At 49.5% G+C, this 18,106-nt stretch overlaps 2 protein-coding genes across 4 annotated transcripts in view; one reads left to right on the top strand and one right to left on the bottom strand.

The window, feature by feature from the left end:
• The window catches only part of STAB1 (stabilin 1), a 58,826-nt gene extending 58,158 nt beyond the window's left edge, over positions 1-668 (top strand). For all 3 annotated transcript variants that reach the window (XM_067002841.1, XM_067002843.1, XM_067002842.1), the window contains one exon: positions 396-668. In XM_067002841.1, coding sequence (XP_066858942.1) covers positions 396-584 — 189 coding nt within the window. In that variant the 3' untranslated portion in view covers positions 585-668. The remainder of the gene's footprint in view (positions 1-395) is intronic.
• A 318-nt stretch (positions 669-986) lies between these two features.
• NT5DC2 (5'-nucleotidase domain containing 2) overlaps positions 987-18,106 on the bottom strand; it is a 28,032-nt gene continuing 10,912 nt past the window's right edge. The window contains exons 5-14 of the mRNA XM_048070084.2: positions 17,582-17,675; positions 14,207-14,335; positions 9,527-9,587; positions 8,765-8,867; positions 8,176-8,277; positions 6,346-6,427; positions 2,511-2,597; positions 1,949-2,089; positions 1,644-1,708; positions 987-1,333 (exon numbers count right to left, since the gene is read on the bottom strand). Of these exons, the coding sequence (XP_047926041.2) occupies positions 1,072-1,333; positions 1,644-1,708; positions 1,949-2,089; positions 2,511-2,597; positions 6,346-6,427; positions 8,176-8,277; positions 8,765-8,867; positions 9,527-9,587; positions 14,207-14,335; positions 17,582-17,675 (1,126 nt within the window). The 3' untranslated portion in view covers positions 987-1,071. The remainder of the gene's footprint in view (positions 1,334-1,643; positions 1,709-1,948; positions 2,090-2,510; positions 2,598-6,345; positions 6,428-8,175; positions 8,278-8,764; positions 8,868-9,526; positions 9,588-14,206; positions 14,336-17,581; positions 17,676-18,106) is intronic.

Below are 18,106 nucleotides of genomic sequence, written 5' to 3'. Positions count from 1 at the left end.
TTTTTATTACATTTTATTTTTAGTTTTTATTTTTAAAGTTTGTAATCCATTTTGATTTATTATTTCTTTTAACCTAAGGGCGGTCCCCGGGCGGGGCGCTGCAGGGGGCGGCCCCGGTGCGGGCGGGGGCTCACGGGGAGGGAGGGCGTGGCCCAAGGGGGCGGGGCGTGGCCCAAGGGGGCGGGGCTTGGCCCAAGGGGGCGGGGCTGGCCCAAGGGGGCGGGGCGTGGCCCAAGGGGGCGGGGCATGGCCCAAGGGGGCGGGGCGTGGCCCAAGGGGGCGGGGCGTGGCCCAAGGGGGCGGGGCGTGGCCCAAGGGGGCGGGGCACGGCCCAAGGGGGCGGGGCACGACCCAAGGGGGCGGGGCCCACCCTAGACCTGCCCCGCCCCCCCCAGGCCGACCTGCTCGAGGAGGAGGAGGAGGAGGAGCCGCGGCCGGACCGCCCGCGCGGGGAGGGGGGGCCGCGCGCCGCCAGGCCCCGCCCCCAGCGGCCGCTGGTCGCCATCCCCAACCCGCTCTACGGCGGCCTCGCCCCCGACTACGAACCGCTGCACGTGAGCACGACCCCGCCCCCCTCCCCGTGACCACGCCCCCTCCCCGTGACCACGCCCCCTCCCCGTGACCACGCCCCCTCCCCGTGACCCCCCCCTCCCCGTGACCACGCCCCCTCCCCTGACCACGCCCCCTCCCCCCACGCCCCCTCCCCTGACTCCCCCCCCACCCCCCCCCGGTGCCGCCCCAATAAAGCGCTGCACCCTGCGGACACCGCGGACTCCGTGTCTGAGCCCTCCTCCCGCCCCAGAGAGGGGGCAGCAGCCGCCAGCCCCCAGCGCTGCCTCCTCTCCTCCCCCCCTGCCCCTACAGGATTCCCCGCAGCTCACCCAGGACCCAAAGCAAACCCCCACCCCTCGCCCAACCCACAGAGCGCCACAGGGAGAGGGATGGAAGCGGGGAGGGGGGGACATAAACACACCCACACACGTACACAAGTGTCAAACAGCCTTTAGTGGCAGACGGAGAGGTGCCGCTGGCCCCACGTACAGAAGGCCGTGGCCCGAAACACCCGGCCCTTCACCGAATGTGCACCATCTCCTCCAGAAAGGGGGTTTTCATGCAGCCCGTGCACAGCTGATCCATCCAGAGCGGCGCCTCGTGCTGCAGAGGGGTGCGCCGTGGGTAGAAGGTGAAATTCACGTCGTAGTTCAGCAGGCAGCTGATGGACGCCATGTAGATATCGGAGAACCGCACCAGTCGGCGGGAGAAGTACGTGGGGTTGTGGAAGGTGCGGAAGATGCTTCCGAACTGGGGGTTAAACAGGTTCTTTGTCAGTGACCTGAGAGAAAAGAGAGAGAGGTGTAGGCAGAACACACTTACCAGGCTCGCTCCCTGCCCAGTAGGGCCCGCCGGACCAACCCCTCCCAGCACAGGCTGACACCACCTCCCCTTTCCCACCCTGCATCCGACCCGTCCCCACCTCTCAGGCTGCGGGATGGCACCGCTGCACCCCACCCGACACAGGGCACCAGGGAGGTGGTGCAGACCACCAGCTGCAGCACCACTTTCCCCAAAATGGGTTACCAAACAGACCCAGTGCAGACCTGGGAGCCTCCGAGAGCTCATGGGCAAGCAGAGCAGTCACTCACCTGATCTCCTGTCGCTCCTTCATCCACTCCAGCAGTACCTGCTTCGACTCCGCGTCCTGATACATCTGCAAAGACAACAGCAGCAAGCACCAGGTTACCTCAGTCCTGCGAGCCACACCTCAGGTGCCCCCAGTTTCTACCATAACTCCTAAACCCACAAGGCCTCTGCACTACCTTCCTTTGAGCAGAACGAGATGCTTTTTGAGAACACAGGCAAAATAGCATATCCTCTGATTCCCACACTAAGCCCAAGTGTCAGACACAGAAAGCATGCTGCCCACCCTGCTCAGACAGGAGCTCTTTACCTGCATTCTCTCCAGCAGCCCCGTCAGAGCCTGCTGCCAGGTCAGGGAGTGCATGTACTGCTCCGTGTTTATGATCCGAATCTCTGTCTCCAGTTCAGGGACTATGGCTCCAGTCCTCCAGCCATGACGCAGCATGAGGTCCTAGAGGTCAGGGTGAAAAAACAACCACAAGTTCAACGTGAAGACTGAAAGCTAAATACAACCCTATTTCCTAGAAGAGTGGTCTGTTCCCATCGCAGATCCTCAGGGGACAGGCATTCTAACAGTCTGGTTTGGGTCCTGCCAGTAACACCCACCTCCCAGGCACCAGGATCAGCTGCATGAAGCACCCAGACATGAGGGATACACATAAACTGCTCTCAAGTTCACAGATCGGCAGTTGTTCTCTAACCATAAGTACTTCAAGAGCCCTTTCTCCACTGTTTGCTTCTGCATGACAGCAGAGTGAGGGTGCTTATGTCCTGTAAGGGTCCCAAAAGCCACAGCATGCGGAACACCAAGCACTGCATGCCAGAGACACGAGCACTCAGAGCAGGGCACTGCCTTACTGCTTTTTACTCACCGCAAGGTCACTGTACAAATGGTCACCAAAGTAGAGCACCTTAGATCCACGCCAACCTGTGAGCCTCAGAAAGTCAAAGAGATTACCCTGCAAGTAAGAGGAGAACAGGAATGTGGGTACGGGCCAAACACCTTCATCCTCACTGCCTGGTACCGGGCAGCCACCTCGGCAGCACTGTCCGTGCAACTGGATGTGCCACTGTACCACGGCACACTGATGTGAGCACTCTCTTGAGATGTCAACCTGCTCACTCTCCCCCACCTTCCAAACCCACAGGTTTCTATCCTTCTCCATCTTATCTCACTTTTTTCCCCATGTAACAACCTCCCTGTGTATCCCTCAGCCTTCCTCAGGCTACAGAAAAAAGCCAGAAATTCCCTATACCCCAATAGGCAAGGGGAAGTTGTGTGCACTAGGGCACAGCAAGTCAAGGGGACTGCACGGACCAGGAGGCAACAGAAGGAGGCAGCTTAGAGACCAAAAGGGAAAGACACCTAAATGAGAAAGGCCTGACTGCTGGCCAGAAGGAAGCCTGAGTGTTCTGGGGGTAGGAGTTGCTGGGCTCAGATAATGAGGATTTCACCTCTCAGGATACACAGAATCACAGAATGTGAGGGATTGGAAGAGACCCTGAAAGATCACCTGGTCCAATCCCACTGCCGGAGCAGGAACACCCAGATCAGGTCACACAGGGACGCATCCAGGCAGGTTTTGAACATCTGCAGAGGAGACTCCACAGCACCCAGGCAGCCTGTTCCAGTGCTGTCACCCTCACCGTAAAAAAGGTTTTCTCATATTTAAGCGGAACCGCCTATGTTCCAGCTTGCACCCACTGCCCCTTGTCCTATCATTGGGTGTCACCAAGAAGAGCCTGGCTCCATCCTCCTGACACTCACCTTTACACGTTTATAAACATTAATAAGGTCACCCCTCAGCCTCCTCTTCTCCAAGCTAAAGAGACCCAGCTCCCTCAGCCTTTCCTCGTAAGGGAGATGCTCCACTCTCCTAATCATCCTCGTGGCTCTGCGCTGGACTCTCTCAAGCAGTTCCCTGTCCTTCTTCAGCTGAAGGGCCCAGAACTGGACGCAATATTCTAGATGTGGTCTCACCAGGGGGAGGAGAACCTCTCTCGACCTACTACCCACAGCCCTTCCGATACACCCCTGGATGCCATCGGCCTTCTTGGCCACAAGGGCACAGTGCTGCCTCATGGTCATCCGGCTGCCCACCGGGACACCCCCAGGTCCCTCTCCCCTTCGCTACTTTCCAGCAGGGCAGACCCCAACTTACACTGGTGTCTGGGGTTGTTCTTGCCCAGATGCAGGACTCTACACTTGCCCTTGTTAGATTTCATTAAGTTCCTCCCCACCCAATTCTCCAGCCTGTGGAGGCCCCGTTGGATGGCAGCACAGCCTTCCGGCCTGTCAGCCACTCCTCCCAGTTGTGTGTCATCAGCAAACTTGCTGACGGCACACTCCATTCCCTCATCCAAGTCATCAATGAATATATTGAACAACACTGGTCCCAGGACTGACCCGTGAGGGACTCCACTGGATACAGGACTCTAACTTGACTCCGTCCCATTTAACCACAACCCTCTGGCTTCTTCCATTTAGCCAGTTTACAACTTCCAGAAAGGAGGGCGACAAGAGGCTGGATTAGAGGGCCGTATCACTTGAACTTCCCTCTCTCCAGCGTAAAATACAAGCCCCTGAGATCCCACTCATGCAGGACACCCACAGCACAACTGCCACACAGCTGCACATCAGGGGACAGGAAGAGGTCAGCTTGGAGCCTGCAGCAACATCCTAGCACAGCAAGGTCCAGGGTCTCTAACGCTTGCCAGAAAGAATCAGAATATCGTGAAAGAAGCCATAAATGCTGGAGACAGGATGGACTATGACCAGGATACACTCTGTCGCATCCTGAGAAACACACTTAGGCAACAACCTTGATGCCGTTGGATGAGTGGGGTGGTGGGGGAGGACCACAGAGGATCCCAAAATCCCACCCCCCTCCCTCCCTTTTTCCATTCCCCAGTGCAGCACTCAGCTGGCTGAGCAACCCCAGCTACAAGATGTAGGTGGTCAAGAGCAGAATTTGATTCAGCATGGATGAGGCGCACCTTCTTGTCTTCTGAGGGAGTTGCTGACCCAGTGGGAAAGTTTGCACATGGGAGAGAGACTTTCTATGAGCTCTGCTTGCATGTTCCCAGCCCCTGGCTCTTGGCAGAGGACGGGACCATAGCGGAGCGCTTTGACAGACCCACTGGACAGGCCAGAGGCTTCTGAACAGCACTGCCCAAGGACATGACCTACTTTTCTCCCGCAGGTCAGGTCCCAGCTACTTGACCGCAACCTCACTAATAGATTCTTCCCGTGGGATCCCACAGCTCACATAGCCAGGAACAAACTGTCCTAAAGCCAGAGGCCACTTTTTCTCAGGGGACAGACCAGCTGCTAGGAGAACACCCCAAGGCAGCAAGTTCACCAGAGCCCATTCCTTTGGACACGCCTGTCTTTCAGGAAGTGGAGAAAGGGGAGCATGACTTCGTACCCTTTTTGATCACCCTTTTTTCTTCATTCTCTACCCCAGAAGTCACCTCAATGTGAAACCTCTCCTCACTTACAAAGACCTTCCTAAAAGTGCTAGGCAGTCTTTTACAGCTTTGCTAGCTCCTGCCACCTTTTCCAAACTTATGCAAAATGATTTGAAGTGAGATGTGGAAGACCTCTGCATACACATCAGATTGCAGACAGCTCGGGACTAGCACACTCTTGGGACCCCCTCCAGGACAAAGGTTTCAGGACTGGGACATAAGAAAAGCCAAGGGAAAAAATGCAGCTATCGGCCACCCTGGGCAATGTCAGAACAGAGCTCCTAAGGTGATGTTCACAGGGCAGGGGGTGTCCACTGGGTCTGACCCCTGCTACACATGCAGGGATGTTCTCCTGCTTCCCCTTTTCACACAGACTGGGAAGCAGTGAGGAGAAACTCAGCCTGGCAGAGAGAACTCAGCACAGGTCATCCTGGGCAGAAAGCAAGCACTCAGCACCCTAGCATAGCTGCCCAGCTCTGCCCCTTTCCCCTGCCCTGGGAAACCCTCCATCTCCAAGTGTATCTCCAAGACCAGCTAGGCTGGGCGGAATACATCACTCCAGTTATACACCTTTCTGAAGCACCACCCACACACAGAGCTACACAGGAAACCGTTTCAGAGCTGCAGACAAAAAGTTTTCTTATCAGACAGCTCTGTCACACCTCATTTCAGCTCTGCCTCCTGCAACTGAAAAGCTTTCCCACACCTGGCACGATCCATCTCCCACCACGCTCCGAGGTCGGTTTATCATACCCTGACAGGCATAACACACCTTGGCAGGGCTTTCTGATATACCCAAAGACACCTTATCTTAATGTGCACATCCCAGCAGGAGCTGAGGAGACTTGTCAGAAGCTTGCAAATCCCAAGGCTATTGCTCCACAACCTGCCAAGAGACATGCTGAAAGCAGTTGGGGAACAATACCACACAGACCAAGCAAAACCCCGCTATACACAGCCAGAAGGCTTCTCTCACTGCCACCAGCCCGCACAGCACAAAGCCTAGAGCATGTCTCTTTGCAAGTGCTCTTTAACTTTTCAAGGATCTATTTTTCACTTTTCAAACATCTACAAGTGATCTACAGAACTGGCCATCATTTCCCCCGCACCATGACTAAGCAGATTTTCCAGTTTTTTCACTATTTTCAGGCTTTTCCAGTGATTTCCCAAACTGCAGGTGTATTATGAGTCCCCAGACTCTTGCTTCATACCCCTTACACATCCAGGTCACCTTACCTCTTTGTAGATCTTTCCTTTCTCCAGCTGGTTTATTTTGTCCCACTGCAGTGAGCCGTTATCATCCAGTTTTCGAAAAGGTCTGGAAAAAAAGAGGGGAGATATCCACTTTTGATTTTTAATGGTTGTTACCCAGTGACTAAAACATTCAAATCAGAAAACTTGTTTATCTATATAACAACTCATAACAAAAACACTATATGAGACGTGACCTTTGGGGCCTTCTGCACTCTTCTCAGGAAGAAAGTGTGAGAGGGAAATATCTTTTCAGACTGCTTCCATTGACTGCAACCGTTTTATGCCAATGGTTAAATGCCTAATACTAAAACAAGACTTCCTCTGAAGCTGCAAGGCCAAGGCTTTGTCCTGAAACGCTTTGTGTCCTGTTCCAGCCAGGCCACCCCCAGCACAGCAGAGATTGGAATGTCTTAATGGGATAAAGCAGTCTGCAGAGTGGATGGGAAACAGTCCCCATGCTGATCTTGGCAGCTGACCTGAGGTGCCCACTGTTGCTCCTGAGGGCTTGCCTGGTTACCTTCCACTTGGACAGAAGAAACAAATCAAGGCTTAAGTTATTTGATCACCGTGAACTTCTATGCTTGAACAGAGTTCTACTTCCTCTTGGAACGTGAGGCCCGAACTGCGAGCTTTGGGACCAAAAGACTTCACATGAAGCTGCTCCTGCTGCGAGCATAGTGCAGCCTCATCCGGCAGTACCGTACAATCCTGAACTGCCACAGGGCAGAAGGAATCCAGCCTCCCACCACAAACTCTACAGCCTGGGCTAGAGGCCTCCCAGAGCACAAGTGATCTCCAGGGCATACCTGCATTTCCCCTCAGAGAAAGCACTCCACAGTTGACTACAGCTCACCACCAGGAGGCTTCCCCTCACCTTGGATGAATGTCCCTGTCATTCCACTGGCTTATTATGTGAGTGGACCTTAGGCACCATGCAGCCATATGCTTTAAGTCTTGGAGGACCAGGTCATCGTCACTCCAGGCCACATCTCTACAACATTTCACCCACATCCTGTGGACAAAACCCTTACCGGTCAGCACAAGTTTTAAAAACAGTTCATAGATTTACTCCTGCTTATGGTAGTAGCCTGGGAGGTGGGCGAAGAAAATACAGAAAGAGAAAACAGCAGTCCTCTCCCTCAAGGGCCAAATTCAGTAGTTCCTGGCCAGTCGTAAATTGAGGCAACAAAGCAGATACAAGTTCCCCAAACCAATAAACAAAAGAGCAAAGTGAGGATAGCAACCTGCCTATCAGCCGGCTCCTTGGCAGCTCCTAACTGACCATGAAACCCAGCTGCCACGTACAAAGACTTTCAGAGCTGCCAATTACAAAGCAGCATATATCCACTAACTAAAACCACAGATATTTGCTTTCAGGAACTGGAGAAGGAAAGATTTTGGCACACTCTCAAGACCTAGTGCCAAGAAACAGCCAGATGTCATACATACCATTCCACTTCTTTTCTTTCTAAAGATTTAAGTGCACTAATACCCCTAAAAATCTAAGTTAAGCCCAGGCCACAAAAAACCCGTTGAAGCTTAGGATAGCTATTTTTAAAAACATGCTTTCTGCTTGGCATTACCCATGTCATCTACTTATTCCCTGACTGGTCATTTTTTGTTGACTAAGATGAAAGCCTCAGAGAGTATCTGAAATGACAATGGAAGGCTGGATATGTACTGGATCCAAATTATACTTAGGAAACTATAAACCACTCTTCGGGAAGGTAAGAGGAGCCATTCACTCCAGGTACTGGGGCCCAAAACCTCAGGCCCACATGCAGCACTGCAGTATTGCCTTAGGACACATACTTCCGCCGATCAGTGAAGAAATTGGGTTTGTCGGCTTGCACAATGACCATGTCAAATAAGTCCCGCCAGTTCTTGCCAACCATATGTTTCATTCCTTTGTCCCTAGGGGAAAAAAGGAACAGAAATGTTAACGGAACCCTTTTCAGCCAACATTGCATCTTCACAATAGTCTGTCCTAAAACTATTCTCATTTCAGCAACAAAGAAAAAAGCACAGAGATTTCTGAGTCCCACTAGGGTGTCTGATTGCATGGAGGATTGATGTAGCGCTTCGACCATTTCCAGGTGTCCCACCCTTTCTCTCCCTACCAGAGGAAGTCCAGAGGAGTCTGTGATGCGGCACAGCTGCCAGAGTTTGGAAGTGGCAGTTCTGTAACATTGTGGCCAGTCACAGACTCATAGCTTCTCCAAGAAGTGTAAGTTGGTTGTGTAGAAAGCGGGGTGCAATGTTCACCACAACCGGTTCCTCCAGAGTGCTCTCACCACTATTGCCACAAAACTCGCTAGTGTACAACTTTCAGAGGAGAGACCACACTGCAAAGCTTTTGCTGTGCTGTGGTGATGCATCAGTGGGCAATAATGGTACTCACACAAAGCTAAAAGGACTGTTTGTAATGAGGAAGAGTTTCTTCTTGTGGTTCACCAGTCGGTTTAGGACAGCATAGATTTCGTCACCGTGCAGAATATACTGTTCTATATTGGAATAAAACAGACATCCATCAATCAAGAAATTTTGGCATAGATCATGACCACATTTCTTAAAATAAATAAATAAAACCAAAACTTGGCCCTATACCAATAGGACTGCAAAAGAACTGAGCTAGATCCATCTCAGGTAGGACAAGTAGTGAACCACTACGGTGATAAAATGGCCTTCCTCATCCTCATCAATCCCACCTAGAGAGATGAAAAAGACTGAGGAACTGAAAAGGCTGGCAATGAAGAGGGTTGATCCCAAACTGTCACAATGAACAGGCACAGCCATTCTAGGCCATGTTCCTACCAGAATCTTTCTTTCCTCTGAATGGAAGCCTTGCTAATCTTCCTAGATGGTGCCTTTGCACATTCACACCATGACAAGGACTGTCACCCCTCACTTAAAGGCAGAAGGAAAACAGAAACACAAGCAGCGAGGTAGCTCTTTTTTCCATTAAAACAGATCCTCCATCAGACCCTAAATATAACCTGGTCCTCAATGTCACTCTACCCATAAGCAAGTATTTTATTCATTTCTATGTCCACCTCACTCCTGCGACTTACTGTAGGATCTATGCAGCAATCCTATGCAGAATGCCACATAATAGTATAAGACACAAAAATAGATCTGGCGCCAGAGCTCTGCTTAAACTCACCCATATCTTTTTCAATCCATTTGTACATCACTCCTTTCACATGCACATCTCTAATAGCATCCTAAAGAAAAGGATAGGGAAAAAGTTTCAGTTTTACAAATAGCATTCCTGCTTCCCAACATGCAAGTCTATTGCCACCATTGAGGAGCAATACAGTAATGACATATCCCCTCTTCCTGTTGAATGCTACATCGACACGAAGCAGAGGACTTGTTCAGCAAGGCTCACTGCCATGCTGAAAAGAGCACAGTGATTAGCCAAGCTGACACAGTATAAAGAGAAAAACCTCAAAACCTATCTATCTGGCTGGTCTTGGGAATCTGGAGAGGTCCCAGTCAACTGGAAGCTGGCAAGTGTTGTCTCAGTTGTCAAGAAAGGAAACAAAGACAACCTTGGTAATTACAGGCCTGTCAGCCTCACTTCGGTGCCTGGTACAGTTATGGAGAAGATTATTCTGGGAGTTATTGGAAACCACTTGAAAGCCAATGCAGTCACTGGTCACAGCCAATGGGTTCACAAGGGGAAAGCCCTATTTAACGAAATTAATTTTCTTTTATGACAAGGTTACCCACCTAACTGACCAAGGGAGGCACTCAATGCAATCTTTTTGTATTACAACAAAACTTTCAGTACTGTCTCACAGTATCGTTCTGGAAAAAACATTCACTTTTCAGCTAGTCAAGTATGTAATAGGGTGGATGAACAATCGGCTGGTGGGTCAGGCTCACAGGGTTGTAGTAAATGGGGTTACATCAGGCTGGCGGCCAGTCACTGGTGGGGTTCCCCAGGGCTCTATTTTGGGGTCAGTTTTCTTCAGTGCTTTCATAAGTGATCTGGATACAGGACTTGAATGCACACTAATTAAATTTGCATGTGATACTAAATTTGGAGGAGCTGCTGACTCCTTGAGGGTGGAGAGGCCTTGCAGAGACATCTTGACAGATCAGAAGGCTGGGCAATCACCAACTGCATGAAATTTAACAAGACCGAGTGCTGGATTCTGCACCTGGGACGTGGCACCCCTGGCTATACAGAGAGGGGGACAAGAGGCTGGAGAGTGGGGAAAGGGGACCTGGGGTTCTGCTCGTCGGCAGGTTGGACAGGAGCCGTCAGCACGGCCGGGCAGCCAGGCGGCCAGCCCTGCCCTGGGTGTCTGAGGCACACACGGCCGGCAGAGGGAAGGATTGGCCTGCTCTGCTCCGCTGGTGTGGCTTCACCTGTGGGCGGGTTTGGGCACCACAGTATGGGAAGGACATCAAACTGTTAGAAAGCGTCCAACGGAGGGCTACAAAAATGGTGAAGGGTCTGGAGGGCAACACACATGGGGAGCGGCTGAGGGCCCTTGGTTTGTTCAGCCCAGAGCAGAGCAGGCTGAGGGGAGGCCTCATGGCGGCCTGCAGCTCCCTCACGAGGGGAGCGGAGGGGCAGGCGCTGAGCTCTGCTCTCTGGGGACAGCGACAGGACCCGAGGGGATGGCATGGAGCTGGGACAGGGGAGGGTCAGGCTGGGGGTTAGGGAAAGGTTCTGCACCCAGAGGTGGTCGGGCCCTGGGACAGGCTCCCCAGGGCAGTGGGCATGGCACCGAGCTGCCAGAATTCAAGGGGTGTTTACACGGCGCTCTCAGCCATCGGGTCTGGTTTTTGGTGGTCCTGTGTGGAGCCAGGAGCTGGAGTGCACAATCCTTGTAGGTCCCTTTCAACTCAGGATATTCTATGATTCTATGAAAGCACTACTTCCTTTCTACTCCTGAAAACCAGCACACATTTATGCACTGTTACCAAGGCAATCAAAGACTGCATAACTCCAAAACTGTTTACTGCCCCCAAACCTCTGTGGCTCGGACCTTAGCTAGCTTTACTTCCTTCCTTATGCTTGTGGAAGCTCTGCCAAATGTGATCCAAAGGATGGGAGCATGGCCGAAGTGAACAACAGCAGAAGCAAGCACTTGTGATTCCTATGGGCTTCCATGAGCCAGGGAAGGCTACTAGTCCGAGCCCCAGGTAGCCAGCGGGCACAGAAGCGTATATGATGAGTGCGGGAGGGTATTTTTTTTGCCAAAACGGAGCTGCCCACTTTTCAAGATGGTTTTCAAGTGAAAACAGATGTTGTTAAGGGTATCCAAATATCCTCTATTTTCCAGGCCAGAGGCCAAGATGCAACATATTTTTGGACACACCCAAGTGAGATTTTTCACAAGTCTCCATCCAATGAGATATGCCAGATACACAAGACCATTTCCAGAGCAGCAACACATTTTGCAGTGTTTGCACATGTTTTCAAGGTACCGTTTCAGTCCATGACAATTTAGACAGGTAAGCACAAAGGCTGCCTTTCCCCAAGATGCTTAAATCACTGCTACACTTGAGTGCACTCCTTTAGGAGGTGCCATTCAGACTGCATTCACCACTGCCATTGCTACAGTAACACTTGCACACACCACCCACCACACAGCCACCTGGTCTCAATGCCATGCTGGTGAAACATGCGTGTCACCCCAAAATCATTTCCTTCAAGGCAGGGAGAGAACCTATTTACAGTTTAGGTGAGGGACAATAAAGGAGGAAGAGGCACCTCTGTATGGTGGAGTTTTAGGAGTCTCTTTCCGCTGTTTGGATTTGAATGGTAAAAAAGGCAGAGGTCACATCTCATTCACCATGAGACTGCCCTATTGAGCTATGAGACAGAAAAAAAGAGCAAGAGCGCTAAAAGGAAAACAACTTCCTCTTGACCAGCACTGGCACTAAAAGCAAGCAACGCCTGGGATTTGAGTCAAAACTACATTTACAGAGCAGAAAGATTCCAGTGTGCTCTTCCCCCCCAGCAATAATAACAAGAAAAAGGAGAGGGGAAAACTGAGTTTTCTGCAGGTAAAATCTTGATAGCCTGAGGAGGTGTCAAACAGGGCACAAAGATTCCTTCAGAGGAAAGCAGCTTAAGCTTTCTCACTTTAAAGATGAAGTGGCCAAACTGGTGCAGCAGGACTACAGGTTTACATGCCAGCTTCAGCCTTAACCACTGCCTCGGGGACTGCCCTTTTGACTCAGTACAGTGTCTCTAGCACTCAATTTGCTCCCAAACACACAGCACTGCAATTAGGATTACCACCAAGAAGTACGGAAGAGCATCAGGTTCAGACATGTCTTACTTAACCTACTGTGAGCCTGCATTGCGATAACAACTGGGGTTACGCAAAGACTGACACGTGCCTGTGTAGGCAAAGGATCTCTGTGCTCATGTCCACAAAGCTTTTCTTTGCACTTGCAATGCAAGAGAAAAGTTTTGCAAAAATGCTTTTCTATCCTCATTGTCCAGAAAAAAAAAAAATTGCTCTGATAAGAGCACAGGCCAGTTCCCACCTTTTCAGTAAAGGTTTCAGGCATTGGCACAGATTTTCTGTTGCACCTCATTTCTCTACCTCAGTCACTCCTTCAGGAACCACCACATCCCTCAGCAAGGATGCAAAGACAATTGCCAGGATCAGCACTCAGGAGCTTGAGGGCTAGAGCACACTCCTTGCCCTGTATTGACTTTACATTAGGCTGTGGCAACCATCTGCCTGCTCTCAAGACTTCAGCTAGCAACAAGTCCATTTTGACCTTAAAAGAAGGCTCAGAAGACACTCTTGACAGAAGACCTCTGGAATCAGCTGTGTCCCCTCTTCTCATTTTTCCCACCCCAAAAGGAAAAACAAAAAACAACTACAACCCTACAAACATGTTCAGGTCTTGTGGGAAACAGGCTAGCATGCCCTTATCAAGCACAAACAGCAGGCCAGAACGCAAGCTGTAATCCTTGACTGTAGTGAAGCTAACAGGGTGGATCCTTATCACAAAAGCAGCAGCATAGATGCAGCACTTCTCTCGTAAGAAGCCTGAACAGTGTATGTACGGGCTGCTGCTGGAAGATGAGCATAACATTCCCATGAGGTACAATCCCAAAATCCCACTCCATGGAAAAAAGCATGCAATACGGCCTTGGCTACCAGGGCCTACACCTCATCTGTCAACAAACGTCACCTAGGACAGCAGTCTCAAGCTCTTACATCTTGCCTCTCGCATTAACTAAGAAGCCAAACAGTACTCCACTCCCTCAGTGGTGACAATCCAGTATAGGCCTTTCAAGTGCAGGGACTGAAGCTGTTGGACACCGCTCGCACCTTGGAGTAATGGGCTCTTGAAAGCCACAGTCATGCACAGAGGAACACCCCAAAAGGATCAGACTACTCTGTGGATGCAAAGGAAGTTGGGGTGGATTTTCAGAACAGGCAAGGGCAGGTTTTTCATGACAAACCCTTAAAAAAGACAAACTGTTTGGTACATGGTCATAACGAGCCTCTTCGAAAAATGAGGTATTAACAGGAGAACACAGCTTACCACTCTGCAGGACCAGAAAACATTTACGCAAGCTTTATAGCATATTTCCCATGGAACAACCTTCAACTTAACCGGCCTAGGCACTTCTGCAAGAGATATGTACAGCAACACTAAATCTGTAGCACAATCACATACCTAACATGTTCTGAAAACACAGCTTTGTTTTCCCTGGCAATGCTCTAATTTAAAGGGGCAATAACACAGTCAGACTACTCACCAGCAACCCTTAGGTTTGGATACTGCAAAGCTCACAAGCAAAAGAGCTCGCAAATCTCTTGTGGTATGAGGCAGTCGACATTTTACTTACAGATATATCCTTGTAAAGATGGACCTGGTCAAACTCAATGCCGTGAGTTATGAAGTAATCGATGACTGAAGAGAGCAGCGTCATTTCAGGAAGAGAAAAAATGTCCATAAATTGCTTAAGTGAAGGACCCTGGAAAGCAAAAAATGAAGGAGATGCATTGAACAAAAAAATAATTAAGGAAAAAAAAAGAAAAAGCAAACCCAGAAAGCAAACCCTCCTCATGCGGTACCATTTGGAAGATGTTCTGGGCTAAGAAAAACACTAAGGTGGAAATAGACAACTACATCCAGACCAAGTAATAACTCACCTTGCATTAGGCAAGGCTGCCTCTCTCCCATATATTTGCTATTTTCTTAGCCTAACAATAAACTTATCAGCAGATCAACAGCAAAGTTTCGCTCCAGAGAGACCACCCAATACAATAAAGCTTGTTTATTCAGTATGTACCACCTGTGCAGAGGAATCTGGCGAGTCTCACCAGTGAACTGAAGTCAAGTTTTTCATTTTTCATCATTGAAATGCCAGATCAGCCAAGGGAACAGTTATTAAGATCTTGTATGTGAAAAGCAGTTTGGAAAGTAGACCTCTCAATGAACTCAGTCACCAGAGGTGCCTGGCAATCCTGCCACATTATGCCCACGCATGTGAGCTTTGAGCAATCCATGACCAACAGTTGCAAGTCTCTAGGATAATACTGGTCCACATCAGAAGGTATTTATTATAGCTGTGTGTAAGACAGACATCAAAGCAGCATCCAAGAGATCACAGAGGGTACACACAGTGGAGCACACAGAGGACACACGCTGCCTAATACAAGGGTAGAACGAAAGACTAGCACTAACTAAAGGCAATATTGGGGCAACACAAACTGGGATCAAGAAAGAAGATGCAAAAGGGCAAAGGAATAACAAACAGCATTTTGCCTGGGGTCTGTTACCAAAAAAAGCTGTGATCAAAATTTATGTCACTATGCTGAGGGTTATACAGTTTCCAGCCAGCCAGCACAAGACAACTTGACCTACAGCAAAGAGGACACCCTTTGGTTTGGGCCACTTACCAGACAACCTTGTAAAATGCAGATAACAATCAGACTCCTTAGCGCAATTAAGCAAAAATCACTGCGTGTCAAGCCAAGTCAGATAAGAAAAGAAACATTATCACTTCACAGAGTAAAAAGTCACTAGACATTTGAAAAATAACAGGCTGGCAACTGAAAGCCATGTATTATCTGTAAAGCATTGGACAGATTGTGAACCTCGACCACCCAATCAGTGGGGAAACAGGGGAGGGTCCTGGTCAAGAAATAAAGTATATAAACTGTGTTATGCAACTGGCAGGTGCACTTCCATTTGTGGGATGCCCGCCATTGCAATCGCGAATAAAAATGCTACTTCACTGAGATCCTCACCTGAGCCTATGTTATTGGCCACAGAGTGTTCCTCCCAGCAGATGTTCCTGTTACCCATACCCAGGCGGCTCCACCAGCATGGCACACCGAGGGGAACAAGGTCAAAGATCCCTACAAAAGCATCACTTCACACCAGTTGCACCGCACCTGCTGACACCAGCACTCATCTTAAATTGGATGCTTTCCCACTAATGTGTTAGTGGCACAGACTGCGCAGACATTGCTGGATCAAAACATCATTAGTGTATTTACCTCTGCTCTCTCTAGGATCCACCTGTTTGCTTATAGGGCTCATTACTTTTTAGGAGAGGAGATTCGAAAAGAAAAAACTGCTATCCCTTGGCCATTTCTGCGGCCAAATGTTACACTGAATTTTTCAATACGCAAAGTCATTTTGAAGTGACTGAACAAATGCACCTCACTAAGGAAAGAAGTGAATAGAACTCAGCAGGTACTGCTTTGCTCTATATCATGATCTGTCTGTAACGTCATTCTCCGGAAAACAGAATCTGCATACAAAATGCTGTTCAAATACTTTCCCATTTTGCTTTTACAATGCATTTTTTATCCTGCAGCATCGAATGGGCTCCCTGCAGTGAGACAAAAGTCCCTTCCATCCTTTTACAGGGAAAAGCAACAAATGAGATCCTGCAGCAAGGATGCACGGGAATGATCAGTCTGGCAAGCTATGAAGAGAGCTAGGACAGGGTATCTTCCTGATGCTAATCTCCCACAGCTGCACGTGTCCATCAGCTCTCGCACCATCTGCCTCACTATAACGCAGAGTCCCTTTGGAATTATCACTTGAGGAAGCGCAGCGTGACTCTGCCAAGTACTAACTACAGGACAGAAGAAAACACCTAACTGCTTTCGTACTTACAAGGAAACACATCAAGGCACCTTGGCATGAGCACCTGGTCACAGCTTGAAGGAGATTTCATGTTTATATTTATTAAAAAAGAAAGGTTAAATATTACTGAGTTTGCCAGGAGTGAGGAAAGCTGCAGAGCAGAAGGATAATCGAGTGCGGATTACAGACAGATATCAAATTCTAAACAGAAATGTTCTATTTGAAAACTGGAATCAGCACTGAGCTATAAACAGTGTATATACTTATCCAGAAGGCTACTGCTCAGATTAATTGTTCCCGAGAGAGAAAAATCAAGAAGTGACATTGCTGAAGACTTCACACAGCAGACTCAAAGGGGTATTTACCAGAGGAAGCCTGCCTTCTTCCAGCTTCCCCATAGGCAACTGAACTAACAAAGGTCAAGAAACAAAGCAAGTCTTGGGGGAAAAGGATGTGAATGGCCCCACTTGCCCATAGCACCACACTAGGCACTTGAGGAAAACAAATCTCTCCGAACTTCCTCTTGCTCAGGCAACCAAAAGATTTCCACAGCTCCTACCGACAGAATTTCAGTCTTTTACGGTGACAACTTTTCTGCCTCAAAAAGAAAACAACCATGGATGAGGTGCACTGAAGAATTCTGAAAACGTACGGCAGGGATCGCTTTCACAAAGGAAAAAACCCTACCCAAACCCAAAGACTTAAAGGCATTGCAAGCACCCTGCTGGTACACACACAACCCCCCTCCCCCACAACTCAGTGCAAACACATCCCTGCAGGCTGCCCTGGTAGCTTGGGAGCCGGATTTGGCAAAGGAACAAGCAGGGAACATCTCCCTATCAGTCTCCAGAGCCATTCAGCTCTAGGCCAATAGCACTGGTGTTCAGAAATGCTCTGCAGATGTCTTTCACATGCTAAACTGCTAAATAACCTCTGGGGCAAATTCCCACTAGTACAAAAACACACACTGCAGCTCAAAAAGTACACACTACAGCTCACCAGATACCACGCTTCTCAGAGTGGAAGGGAGGCTGGAGTCCTTTACATGTTCATACAATTCACTCTTTTCCTATCTGATAAGAGTTGCTGCTTCACGGCAGTAAAGGGCTTACAATACCTTGCCGTAGAAATCGCTCATCTGGTACAGAGGGATGTGCTGGGTACCTCCGTAGAGCTCGATTACCTCCTCATCCGGCACTGGTTTGAGCCCCCTACACACAAAACAACAGGAACAGTACGTCAACAATCACCAGCCTGCAAAGAGCTACAAACTGCAGAGAAAGGCAAGACGGGGACAGACAAGCTCATTTCTAAAATTCACACATTTCTTTTGCATGGAAGAGACAGCCAGAGAGCCAGACAGCTCTGCAGTTCTAAAGATTCACATAAAACTTTCCCCAAGACATTTTCCAAATACCTTGTTCATTCCTTCAACTTAATTGAGGGGCTTTATCCACATTCCAGCAGAGTTCAGACAGGTTTTCCCTCTGTCTGCTGTCAGTCTGCCCCACCAAATAGGCCCCCTGGCCTGACTTTGGCAGCACTGGGTAACTGTAGTTTTGGCAAGGTTGCTTCCATGACGTTTATCACCATTAAATGCACAGGTGTAGGAAAAAAAAAAGCTTCCTGAAAAAGAGATTTC

The sequence above is a fragment of the Anser cygnoides genome, chromosome 10, assembly GCF_040182565.1.
Source record: "Anser cygnoides isolate HZ-2024a breed goose chromosome 10, Taihu_goose_T2T_genome, whole genome shotgun sequence".
Taxonomy (NCBI): domain Eukaryota; kingdom Metazoa; phylum Chordata; class Aves; order Anseriformes; family Anatidae; genus Anser; species Anser cygnoides.
The sequence above is the reverse complement of the archived record's forward strand: the minus strand, read 5'-3'. Positions and strand labels throughout refer to the sequence as shown.